This window comes from Budorcas taxicolor, chromosome 2 (assembly GCF_023091745.1).
Source record: "Budorcas taxicolor isolate Tak-1 chromosome 2, Takin1.1, whole genome shotgun sequence".
NCBI classification, from domain to species: Eukaryota; Metazoa; Chordata; class Mammalia; order Artiodactyla; family Bovidae; genus Budorcas; species Budorcas taxicolor.
This window is the reverse complement of record NC_068911.1, coordinates 22,660,653-22,673,976: the sequence shown is the minus strand read 5'-3', so window position 1 is coordinate 22,673,976 and position 13,324 is coordinate 22,660,653. Positions and strand designations below refer to the sequence as shown.

The 13,324-nt window shown below is 46.6% G+C and overlaps 1 protein-coding gene across 1 annotated transcript in view; it reads left to right on the top strand.

The window, feature by feature from the left end:
* The window catches only part of OTOA (otoancorin), a 72,498-nt gene that overhangs the window by 23,822 nt on the left and 35,352 nt on the right, over positions 1-13,324 (top strand). Inside the window, exons 12-17 of the mRNA XM_052635775.1 lie at positions 2,562-2,777; positions 4,520-4,687; positions 5,528-5,668; positions 7,284-7,342; positions 7,518-7,635; positions 10,779-10,852. Coding sequence (XP_052491735.1) covers positions 2,562-2,777; positions 4,520-4,687; positions 5,528-5,668; positions 7,284-7,342; positions 7,518-7,635; positions 10,779-10,852 — 776 coding nt within the window. The remainder of the gene's footprint in view (positions 1-2,561; positions 2,778-4,519; positions 4,688-5,527; positions 5,669-7,283; positions 7,343-7,517; positions 7,636-10,778; positions 10,853-13,324) is intronic.

Here is a 13,324-nt window from a genome sequence, read left to right as displayed (position 1 = left end):
TGGGGCCTGAGACTCTGCATTTCTAACGAGCTTCCTGGCGATGTTGAAGCTGCTTGGCTGGTGACTGTGCTTGGAATAGAGAGGGAGTAAAAGAACTCAAATCTGGTTCTACTAGTGGCAAATCCTTTCCCCAGGCTCTGCCCTCAGAGATTCTCAGGTTATGGTCTGGGGTTTGGCCTGGGTGTGGTAGGTCTTCAAAGCTACTCAGATGATTCCGATGTAGCCAGGGGAGTTACTGAATTCCTAGACCAAGGTTTTGGGCAAATTGGCACATGGGGACTATCTCATTTCCCTCCCGAATTCATCTCTTTCTCTCCCTTCTTCCCTTGAAGTCTTAATTCTGCCCGGCTTCTCTCCCTTCTTCCTTTCTTTTTTTTTTTTAAGATTTTATTTTTATTTATTTGTTTATGGCCATGCTGGGTCTTTATTGCTGAATGGGCTTTCTCTCTAGTTGTGATGTGCAGGCTTCTCATAGCTGTGGCTCTCCTCTTGTGGAGGACGGGTTCTAGGCCTGTGGGGCTGCAGTAGCTGCGCCATGTGGGCTCAGAAGTCGCAGCCCCCAGGCTCTAGAGCACAGTCTCGGTAGTTGTAACACATGGGCTTTGTTGCTCTGCAGCTTGTGGTATCTTCCCGGACCAGGGACTGAACCCTGGTCTCCTGCATTGGTAGGAGGATTCTTTACCACTGAGCCACCAGGGAAGCGCCTCTCTCACTTCTTTCTGTTTTTCTCATTTTTCAAATGGGAACGATAATATGAGAGCAATATTCAAGAAAATTTTGGTCACCTCATCAGTTATTCCACAGCAGTGTTTCACACATCACCAAATCCTCAGGAAAAGAATCCTTCCCAAGCAAGCTCAAGCAAAAATAAAATAAGTGTAGTTTAGGGCCACAGGGACAGTTGTGACCAAGAAGAAAGTTAGGTGTGATTAGATATGAGAGAACCCTTTGGCTCATTTGGGTCAATAGTTCTTACTGGGAGGGTGCATCAGAATCAGCGGGAGGGCTTGTTGGAAACAGCTGAATAAGATACCCTCATCTGATTCAGGGGCTTCCCTGGTGGCTCAGATGGTAAAGCGTCTGCCCGCAATGCGGGAGACCTGGGTTCGATCCCTGGGTCGGGAAGATCCCCTGGAGAAGGAAATGGGCAAGAGTACCCACTCCAGTACTCTTGCCTGGAAAATTCCATGGACAGAGGAGCCTTGTAAACTACAGTTGCAAAGAGTCGGGCACGACTGAGCGACGTCACTTCACTTCATCTGATTCAAGAGCGCTGGGGTGGAACCTGAGATGTTGTATTTCTAACAACTCTCCAGGTGATGCTGAAACTACTGGTTAAGCCCCACACTTTGGGAACCACTGCTGTAGGCCTTTTGCAGATGTGGAAGTTGATCTCTAGGGAAGGGGAGCTGCTGATTTTGGAGAAAACCAGCTGTGATAGCTGTCTCTTTCACTTCACTCTGCTGCCCCCCAGTGGCCATCTGGAATACTTGCGTACACGCCTCTGACATGATTCTATATATATCGAAGTCACTTCAGTCGTGTCCGACTCTGTGTGACCCCATAGACGGCAGCCGACCAGGCTCCCCCGTCCCTGGGATTCTCCAGGCAGGAACACTGGAGTGGGTTGCCATGTCCTTCTCCAATGCATGAAAGTGAAAAGTGAAAGTGAAGTCACTCAGTCGTGTCCTGCCCTTAGCGACTCCATGGACTGCAGCCTACCAGGCTCCTCCATCCATGAGATTTTCCAGGCAAGAGTATTGGAGTGGGGTGCCATTACGGTTCATGCAAACTCAGGTGTTAAAATACAAACCGTTCTGTTGTTGTTTTGTTTTTGTATAGAGGTCATGTTACAACAGATAAATTGATCGCCTTCTTTACTGAAAGCAGTTGGGAAACACACTTGACTATAACTGGACAGGCATGTTATATAAAATAAGGGAATCACAAAAACGTGAAAACTCATAAGACGTAATTTTAAATGAAAAATTCTAAATAGAGCAGGAAATTGCATTTCTGTTCATGTTACATCTATATAAAGACTAGATACCACAGTTTATTTATATAGGCATAAGAAATTTTGGAAACATAAACAGTTACTAACCATAGCAATTTTTTTGAGGTAGAGTTTTCAGGAGACTTTTACTTTCTTGTTACTGTTGAGAATTATTTTTACACATTTATATATTATCGTAAAGCTTCCCTGGATATTTCATAAAAGAAAAGCAGCCATGTAGACAGGATGTAGAGTTCAAGGTCACAAAAAAAATAGATGCTACAGGAATGGTGGTTATGAGTGAACAAAATTTCCTTTCGCCATGCTTTAAGGTTGATTTAATAACAAATTAATATTTAAATGAAGCATAGAGTGAATTTGCAGCATAGGAAGGTCGAGGCCAGAGGAGGTGGCATTTTCAGCAGCGTGACTCGTGATCTGGTCTCAGCAGGAGCCCCCTTCTTTTTGATGAGCAGGGAAGGGGAAGGCGCACGCTGGGGTATAGTCCGGAGGAGCCGCCGTCCTGCTTGCTGTCAACTCTCACCCTGGCTTGCTCCCTTTCTAGCTCAAAGCTGAGCTCCTGGAAATTGCCACGGAGAACCAGACCCTTAATGAGACTCTGGGCTCTTTGTCGGATGCGGTCATGGGCTTGACCCACAGTCAGCTGGAATCCCTCTCCCCCGAGGCTGTGCAGGGCGCCATCTCAACCCTCAACCAGGTCTCTGGCTGGACCAGGAGCCAGGTCATCATCTTGTCTGCCAAATACCTGGCCCACCAGAAGGTCAGTTGGAGCGTTGGACTCTGTTTTAATGGCCCAAGACCGAAGGGCTGGTTATAGACATTCAGCAGGGCAGCCAATCGGTAAGAAGCTGGTGCCAAGGAAGGCTACCTGGGTGCAAATCCTTGGTCTTCCATGTGTGACAGTGTCTGCTGCATGACAGTGGGGAACTGACAACTTCTCCTTGCCTCAGTTTCCCTCTGTGTAAGATGGGGATAACAATAGCTCCTATTCCATAGGTTTATGTGAGTTGGTCCACAGGAAGAGGTTGGATAACACGTGACCTGGAGTCCAAGCTCAGTGAGTGTTAGCTATCACTGAGTTAATCATTTAAACTTCCCAACAGCCCTATAAGGTCAGTAATGTTATAACCTCCATTTTCCAGGTCATTCATATGAGGCACAGAGCGTATAAGGGAATTGCCAAGGCCACATGAAAGGGACAGGGCTGGGATTGAACCCAGGGCATCTGGCTTCAGAGCCCACTTGCTTCATTCCCATGCTGACTGCCTCTATCATGGCACCGTGACCACTGCCCACTCATTCTTCTTTCTGACTCAAAGCTGAGGGTAGACCATCCATCTTGTCCCTTCAAGACTTCTGGTGACTTTAGTTTGAAGGCTTTGCGGACCTTCTGTTTTGACTGGGGCCACCTAAGTCCACTCTGTGAATGTGATTTTAGAGCGCTGCGGGAGACAGTCTTGTTCCTCCCAGCCCTGGACCAAGTGGCTTTTCTCTTTCCTGGCATCCAACTCTTCTTACAGAGGAATGAGGCGACTTTTGCTAAGAAGCCAAGTGCTCAAAAGTCTTTGCCTTCCTTAAGGACAGTAAGAGGCTGTTCATTCTACAGGGAATAGCTCAAGGAAACCACTCAACTGGTTTTTTAAAAAACCAATAAAATTTTCTGATTATATTACATTTAGCCTCTTTACACCAAAGGAGGGGTTGGGAAACAGTCATGATTTCTGTTAGGGTGTGCAGCTACAGTCATATATATATATATAAAATATCAGACTCACGTCCTAAAATGCTTCTTTATTTCACCTCAAAGCTTCCACGTGAAGATAGATGAGTGTGAGGCTTTGCTGTGTCGGTTGCCTGATGGGTGATATACGGAGGACAGCAGGCTTCTCCTGGTCCCATGAGAGGGGTGTGCAGGGCAAACAGAGGCGCCATGACTCACCCCAAGGTTCTTGCCCATTGTTGCCACTGTGGGTCCTGCCTGATGTTCGGGTTTTTTTTTTAATAAAGCAGAAACTGTAATTTGGATTTTTATAGGATCCCCCCAATTTTTAAATCTCATCTGCTAGGTCAGATTACACACAGAAGAGCCCGTTGCCTGGTCAGCGGTGGCATATGGGTCACTGTGCTGTGCTTAGTCGCTCAGTCGTGTCCAACTCTTTGTGACCCCATGGACTGCAGCCCACCAGGCTCCTCTGTCCATGGGGTTTCTCCAGGCAAGAATACTGCAGTGGGTTGCCTTGCCCTCCTCCACTGCTTTTTTTTAAATTCTGCTGTGGCCTCGGATGGCATAGTACCCCAGCGGCATGGTTACCTCTGTGTTGTGTTTTGATACTTAGGTCTCTTTCCTGATGGAAGGAGGGGGGTCTGGGAGGGCAGCTTGTGTCTTGCTCACAGTGGTGCCCCAGCACCCCTCCGGATGCCCAGCCTGCAGTGGGGCCTGGTACACGCCCTTGAGGTGCAGCCCCGAGGCTGGTCCTCACCCTCCCTTGCCGGCGCCCCCAGGTGCTGTCCTTCTACAACGTCAGTCAGATGGGCGTGCTGCTGACTGGGGTGGGCACGCAGGCCTTCCACGCCATGGACCGCAGGGACCTCATGCAGCTCCTAAGAAGCGCCACCTCCCTGCACGTGTCCGACTTGTCACCTGCCCAGCAGCACGGTGTCCTGAGCAAGGTGAGAGGAAGATGTCTGGTCCGCGGCCCCTGGGGCTCTCAGGCGTGTGGTTTTGGGACTTTGTGAGGGGGCTCTGTCTTTGGGTGGGGTTGTTCTAAGCCTGGAGAATGCCTTCTTCTGATGCCCACCTCCCTTCCTTTCTGGAAAGTGCCTCTGGGGTCGAACCTGATTCTCCCCAGACTCTGGTGCTGTCCCCAGCCAGCTGAATCTGGAACACTTTTCTTCAGTTGGATTTCTTGCTGTCATAATGTTTTAGGGGTTTGGTTTTCAAATGTGGAAATGAATCCTGAATTCCCCCGCTGCTAAGTCACTTCAGTCGTGTCCGACTCTGTGCAACCCCATAGACGGCAGCCTACCAGGCTCCTCCATCCATGGGATTTTCCAGGCAAGAGTATTCCCCTAGTGCTTCAGAAAGGCCCCCCTTTTCTGTTCCAAAGCCATGTCCACATTTCTCGCCCTCACTTGCAGTGGGTCTTCTGGGCATCATATCCCGTTGGACCTGCCATGTCTAATTGCACAGTCTGCTAAGAAAGCAACTCAAAGGGTTGGGTCTAAAATACCAATACCTTGCAGATCGCTGTAGCTCTTATGGTTAAAGGGTGTGGGTTTTGGAATAAGACAGAGTTGGGCTTGAATCTCACGTTATCAAATTTCAGCCAATTACTCATTAAGCTTTGGTTTTCTAACCTGTAAAATGGGGATAAGGACTGTCTCCACCTCATTGGGTTGCTGAGCAGATCTGGTGGGAGTTATTGCCCGTGAAGCACCCGCCTGGCCCTCACCCAACACTCAGTCCATCCTCTGCAAAGTTGTTACTATGCGTCTTCTCACTTTTGACAGGTGATGGAAGCGGGAGATACTGTCTCTGGCGTTGTTGAAATACAGGGTGCTTTCTTTAAGGAAGTGTCTCTCTTTGATTTATGGAGGGAACCTGGATTCAACTCCATAGTCCTGAAGGCAAAGGAGATCCGGAGGAGTCAGGTATGACTGCAATGCCCAGAGGTGGTGCCTGGACTTCTGATTGTCTTATGGGAAAGGTCTGTTCTAGGTTAACTTGGTACTTGGTAAAACAAACTTATTTCTGTGTGAGTAAACTCATGAACTTGGGCATACTCCGGGAGATGGTGGTAAAGGACAGGGAAGCCTGGTGTGCTGTAGTCCATGAGCTTGGGAAGAGTCAGGCATGGCTTGGTGTCTGAACAACAGCAACAAACTCAGGAGGCAGAATAGTGTTAAGTTAGATGAAACCCAAGTGTGAATTCCAGGGCTACTGTTGATTAACTTTGGGGTCACTGCTTCTCCTCCCATGGCCTCAGTTTTCTCATCTGCAAAATGGGGCTCATCTCTCATGAGACTCTGCTGGGCATGCACTGTACATGAAAGCAGTTACTACTGGGGCCGCCTGGGAAGAGTTGTGCTGTGGAGGCCCTTGAACTTCCTCTGACTTGCATTCATTCATTCATTCATAGTGTTTATGGAGCCCCTGGCCACTTCTCTCCCCTCTCAGGTGCCAGGTGCTGTTCGTGGTCCTGGGGACACGGAAGTGAAGGGAGCTTCCTTCCTAATAAGGGAGACGGTACAAGAGATCAATAGTTAAATGTATGCCCTGCTACCTTTTTTTTTTTTTTTGATTCCTCTGCTGGGCTTGTGGGATGTAAGTTCCCCAACCAGGGATCGAACCTGGGTCTTTGGCAATGAGAGTGTGGCATCCTAACCGCTGGTACTCCAGGGAATAAATGTGTACCCTGTTAGATGATAGATGCTGATGAGTGGTAAGGAGACAGTAAGCCAGGGGAGGAGGCAGGGGTTCCAGGGGGTGGGGAGTGAGCTGCTTAGACAGGCGACTTGCTGAGCTCAGAGAGGTTGAAGGGGCCACAAAATCTTAGCTGCAGCATGTGGGATCTAGTTCCCTGATCAGGGATTGAACCCAGGCACCCTGCACTGGGAGCGTGGAGTCTTGACCCCTGGACCACCAGGGAAGACCCAGGAGATTCTTTATCTATGGAACTTTCTAGCCCATCCTGGTCTAGTCATCATCAGTTTTATTTCCTGGAATGCTGTGCTCAGGAACCAGCAGGTGGGCATGAAATAGGGGCTGCAGGGGGTCCTCAACTGGGCAGCGGCTTCTCTGAGCACAGGAAGCAAACCTCCCGCCTCGCTGTCTTGACTTTGCTCCTCGTTCACCTCCTGGACCACCTGGGGTGTGAGAGCTCTGCAATCACTGGACACCAGCTCAAATCCCAGCCCGGCTGCTTAGCGACTGTGTGAAAGTGAAAGTGAAGTCGCCCAGTCATGTCTGACTCTTTGGAATGCTGTGGACTGTAGCCCTCCAGGCTCCTCCATTCATGGGATTTTCCAGGCGAGACTACTGGAGTGGGTTGCCATTTCCTTCTCCAGGGGGTCTTCCTGAACCAGGGATGGAACTTGGGCCTCCTGCATTGCAGGCAGACTCTGAGCCACCAGGGGATTCCTGCAATTGTGTGATTCTAGGTAAATAACAAAGCTTCCATTTTCCCATCTGTGAAATGGGAGCATAGGACTCATGACGATGGCCCATGAGTGCTCCATCAACGTGGCAATCATTCTCTTCCCTCAGGCCTTGTTCCTGTTTGAGCTTCTGTCAGAAACGACCAGGAGACTTGAGGAGCTCCTGAGGTGAGCCTGGGACTGACGCGCCCACTGCAGTCTCCCTCTCCAGGAGCCTAATTCCCCAGGAGGGAGAGTCGAAGTCCTGCCTGCAGTGGGTGTCGGATCAGATCTGCCTGCTCTTGCTCCTTCTTTCCTCTTCCCTGCCGCCTCTTTCTCCTGGGCCCCTTGTCTCCTTTTCTAGCGCAGGGCAGCTGCTCAAAGGTGTGACGTGCCGCCACATTGACGCCATGAGCGCCAACTCCTTTCTGGCTCACTTCCAGTATTTCGAGAACAACTTCTCTCTGCTTTCACCGTATCAGGTACCATCAAAGCCCTTCCCTGCTTCCCATTTTCTCTCCCTACCCCGGTCACCGGGTGGATTAACTGTGGTGTCTTAAGATACTCGTGCCAGGATTACTGATACAGGTGATGATATGGGGCCAGGTATTGAGCCAGCTTTTCTCTAATTTCTGTTTTAAAAGCTCCACATACCCATGCCTCTGCAGCCAGAGTCTCAGCAGACGGACTAGTCTATACCCAGATGTGAACCTCAGATTTCAGCTGGCAAGTAGACCATTTTTGCATGTTCACAATTATGCTCCTGGGAGTGCTCCTCACACCCTCATCTGCCTTCCTACCCTTTCCAGGGGTAGCCTCTTTAACTCTTTGGGGAGACCAGAAGCAGTGCCTGATTTTCACTGTATCTAAGCAAGTGAAAGCAGGCCTTGGGAGCAGCGTTTGGACTTGGAGTGTAAGCAGCAAGCTGTATAGTGTCTGAGAGGGTGAGCACATGGCCTGTGCATTTCAGATCTGAATGAAATGTTTCCAAGCAATAACATTTTCTTTTTTTCCCCTTCCATATATTTTTATTTTTTATTATTTTTTAAAATCTTATATTTTTTCTTTTTCTTTTTTAAATTATGGAAGTATGATAACACATTTCCAAGGAGACTTGGAAAATACAGAACGAAGTCACACACAGTTCCACTATATATTACAATTATTTTTTTAAGTAGATAATTTCAGATTGGAGTTTCTATATCAAACTCTCAAAAATTAATAGAATGAGTAGGCAGAAAGTTTATAGTAGACCTGAAAAGCATTATGAACCAATTCAACATAATTAAGATTTATACAATTTTCACACAACAGCAGGATATAGGTTCTATTCAAGTTCTCGTAGACTGTAAATCAGGAGACACTGGAACATATCCAGGGACATAAAACAAAGTGCTAACATTTCCTGGTCTAGAGGCATTGAAGCCATACAGGGTCTGTTCTCGTATCACTGTGGAATTGTGTTAGAGATCAATATTAGAAGATATTTGAAAATAACCCACATATTTTCATGTGCAATGTAACATTTACTGAGAGAGCTCTTTGACTTAGCCATTGAAAACCTCAATCAAGTTAAAAGACTGAAAAAACAAAGAGGGTGATTACAGAGAAGAAAGCATTTAAATGAGAAAATTAATATCAAGGATACTTAAAAACACCCATGTATTTGGAAGTTAAATGTCCCACTTTTAAATGATGGGTGTATCTAAGCAGCCATAACAAGGAAAATTAGAAAATATTTGCAACAATTTGCAAAATATTTGCAAAATGAAAAGAGAAATTTCTCCCTGAGAGCCAGGAAGGGTAAAGCCAACTACATAATCCTTTGAAATCATTAGAATAATGTGCAAAATTTTAATGACGCCTGTTATTCCCTCGGATTGTTTGTTCTGTCAGTAGTTCTCCAAGCCGAGCTTGCATCAGCACTGCTTGGAAGGCTTGTATGCTGTGCAGCACGTTTCAGTTCTGCTGGGTGAGTGAGTTGTGATGTGCTGTACCACACAGCGGAGAAGGCGATGGCACCCCACTCCAGTGCTCTTGCCTGGAAAATCCCATGGGCGGAGGAGCCTGGTGGGCTGCAGTCCATGGGGTCGCAAAGAGTCAGGCACGACTGCCCGACTTCACTTTCACTTTTCACTTTCATGCATTGGAGAAGGAAATGGCAACCCACTCCAGTGTTCTTGCCTGGAGAATCCCAGGGACGGGGGAGCCTGGTGGGCTGCCGTCTATGGGGTCGCACAGAGCCAGACATGACTGGAGCGACTTAGCAGCAGCTGTTAGCAGTACCACACAGTACCTGCAGTTCACAATATGGTATCTGCACTTCACAATTTGCTAAGAGGGTTGCTCTCAAGTTATGTGCTCTTTCTAAAGAACCAAAGCAAAGGGACAGAAGGACACTTTGGGAGATGCTGGGCACGCCTATTACCCTGACTGTGTGCCTGCCATCACGGGTGTTTGCCTGTGCTCGTCTCATCAAAGAGTATGCATTAGATATGTGTAATTCTCTGCATATTGATTATACCTCAGCAAAACTTGAAGAATACAGAGCCCCACTTGCGGAGTTTCCCTGGGGCTCCTGGTATGAAGCCTGATACTTTTCATTTTAACAGTTCCCTGGTGAGAACCACTGAAATCTACAAAAAGCCTTGCCCGGGTAGGGCGGGAAGCAGGTAATTTCTGTAACCTGGACCTTGGCGTGGCTGTCTCCTTCCACTCATCCAACTGATGCAATGGATGGAGTTCAGGCCCGCTTTGAGGAATACCTGCACCTTCAAATAGGAAGAGATGTCTCCATAAACCTCCTTACCTGACTCTGCCCAGTTCTAAGAACCTTCAGATACCAGTAATTAGAAAATTTGCCTTTATTGTTTATCTTTTTGCTGAAAACACATAATTATTATAAAACAAAACAATAGAGAGAAAGTAAAATTTCTCCTAGAGCATAGTTCTCAATAGGGAACCATTTGGACATATCTGGAAACACCTGTTTTCATGACACCTGGGGGAGATGCTACTGGCATCTAGTAGGTAGAGGCCAGGGATGCTACTTAACCATCCCATGATCCTGAGGACAGCTCCTGCAACGTGGATTCATCCTGCCTCAAATGTCAGTCATGCGGCTTCAGAGGTATAACTACAGAGGAAGTTTGCTATTGACTTGGAGAATTTTTGGTATATCTAAAGCGTATCTACATGTAATTTAAAAAACACAAATAAGCTCATACCATTTACAACGTTCTGTTTAAATTTATATGATACACACACACAGAAATCTAACATATGGAAACAAAAGAGTTGTGTAATATTCCACCCTATGACTATACTATAATTTACTTAGTTCCCTAGTGATGTATCTTAAGGTCACATCTCATTTGTAGTTATAAAAGAAACTGTAGTGAGCATTCTCAGACTTAAATTTTTGTGGGCATCTTGTTCTTGCCCCAGTTTCCTCATCCATAAACTTGGTGTAATAGTGTTACCTACATCTTAGGGTGTTAAAGTGAACGTATAAGTTAATAAGTGAACATATTCCAAGGACTTAGAACAGTGTCTGACCCACCGAAAGCACAATCTGTGCTTGGTCTTATTGGACTCAATTCCTAGAACTGCTTTAATCTTTCAGGTTAACTGTTTGGCGTGGAAATACTGGGAGGTTTCCAGGTCCTCTATGCCACCCTTCCTCTTGGCTGCACTTCCGTAAGTGAACACCAAGTCCCCCTTTTTGGCAGTATGATTGGCGGGTGTCCTCAAAGCCAAAGTGACTCTCTTTCCCTGGGTGTTGGTGACGAACTGGAAGCAAGTAGGGAGTGCCTTCGACTGTTAAATCCTTGAGATCCAGCATATAAATTCTGAGCCCCATGTTGATGTTTCAGGCAGACTCTCTTGCTTTTTCTTGTTATTTAAAAACCAAAGCCAAGGCAACCTGAGCTTGAATGAGTGAACGCCAGTAAAGCAGATCACATCTGAGCTGGCTTCACGGCTGGGTCCAGGCAGGGGAATCAGGACTAATGTGGACAGTGGGATTTCTCCCAAGATGAGTGGGTGTTCAGGCCTGGTGGGCAGCCCTGCTTTTTAAAAATGGTCTGGACACAGTTTCTCTTTTTCTCTTTATTTCCCTCTTCCTTCTTTTGCTGCCATTGTCTTCACTGAATTAAAAATATTTGTTGAGTACTTACTACATACTAAGTTCTAAGAGGTAAGTCAATTTTCCCCTTATAAAAGCCTACATTCTCATGGAGGAAAAACAGACAAGCGTTAAGCCAACTATAATATCAAGTTGATATTTGATTGAAAGTAACAGAACCTTAACTCAAACGGCTTAGACAATGAAAGGTAATTTTGTGTTCAGGAAAATCCAGGGGTGGACTTCAGGCATAGCTGGATCCAGGGGCTCAAATGAGAAGGGCAGAGAGAGGGAGGGCTTGTGTGACACTCCGGGATGTTTTGTATTCTGGGCACAGTTCTATGTTTCAGAGAGATCATCATCACGGTCCATAGAGAGGATGGAGTGCGGGGGGCCTGGCTGGAAGGAGAGAGACAGTGGAGGCTTATTTCTATAAACTTGACCTTGGCACGGTTGTCTTATTCCACATATACATGTCTCAGCTCAAATAGCACTCCCTTCAGAGGGGTTCCCCTGGCTGTCCCCACATCATCCTCCATGATAGAGCCATTTAATTTTCTTCCTTCCATTCATTACTAGCTGAAACAATCTGTTTTATTAATTGGTCTCTGTGTTTCTTCCCCCTAGAGAATCCTGACGGTAGGGACCTGCCGCTCATGTCTTATTCATGTTGGTAGCTGGTGCCCAGCACAGTGCTTGGCATACAGCAGGCATGCCTGCTAAGTCACTTCAGTTGTGTCCAACTCTTTGCTACCCTATGGACTGTAGCCCACTAGGCTCCTCTGTCCATGAGATTCTCCTGGCAAGAAGACTGGAGTGAGTTGCAATGCCCTCCTCCAGGGGATCTTCCTGATCCAGGGATTGAACCCATGTCTCTTTACATCTTCTGTGCTGGAAAGTGGGTTCTTTACCACTAGTGCCACCTGGGAAGCCCTGGCATGCCGCAGATGCTTTTTATATATTTGCTGAATGAGTAAAAGTAAAGTGTGAAAGTGAAAGTGTTAGTTGCACAGTCATGTCCGACGCTTTGTGACCCCATGAACTGTAGCTTGACAGAATGTGGTCCACTGGAGAAGGGAATGGCAAACCACTTCAGTATTCTTGCCTTGAGAACCTCATGAATGGTATGAAAAGGTAAAATGATAGGATACTGAAAGAGGAACTCCCCAGGTCTGTAGGTGCCCAATATGCTACAGGAGATCAGTGGAGAAATGACTCCAGAAAGAATGAAGGGAAGGAGCCAAAGCAAAACCAATACTCACTTGTGGATGTGACTGGTGATAGAAGAAAGGTCCAATGCTGTAAAGAGCAATATTGCATAGGAACCTGGGATGTTAAGTCCATGAATCAAGGCACATTGGAAGCAGTCAAACTGGAGATGGCATGAGTGAACGTCGACATTCTAGGAATCAGCAAACTAAAATGGACTGGAATGAGTGAATTTAACTCAGATGACCATTATATCTACTACTGTGGGCAGGAATCTATTAGAAGAAATGGAGTAGCCATAATGGTCAACAAAAGAGTCAGAAATGCAGTACTTGGATACAGTCTCAAAAACAACAGAATGATCTCTGTTCGTTTCCAAGGCAAACCATTCAATATCACAGTAATCCAAGCCTATGCCCCAACCAGTAACGCTGAAGAAGCTGAAGTTGAATGGTTCTATGAAGACCTACAAGACCTTTTAGAACTAACACCAAAAAAAAGATGTCCTTTTCATTATAGGGGACTGGAATGCAAAAGTAGGAAGTCAAGAAACACCTGGAGTAACAGGCAACTTTGGCCTTGGAATGTGGAATGAAGCAGGGCAAAGGCTAATAGAGTTTTGCCAAGAGAATGCACTGGTCATAGCAAACACCCTCTTCCAACAACACAAGAGAAGACTCTACACATGGACATCACTAGGTGGTCAACACTGAAATCAGATTGATTATATTCTTTGCAGCCAAAGATGGAGAAGCTCTATACAGTCAGCAAAAACAAGACCGGGAGCTGACTGTGGCTCAGATCATGAACTCCTTATTGCCAAATTCAGACTTAAA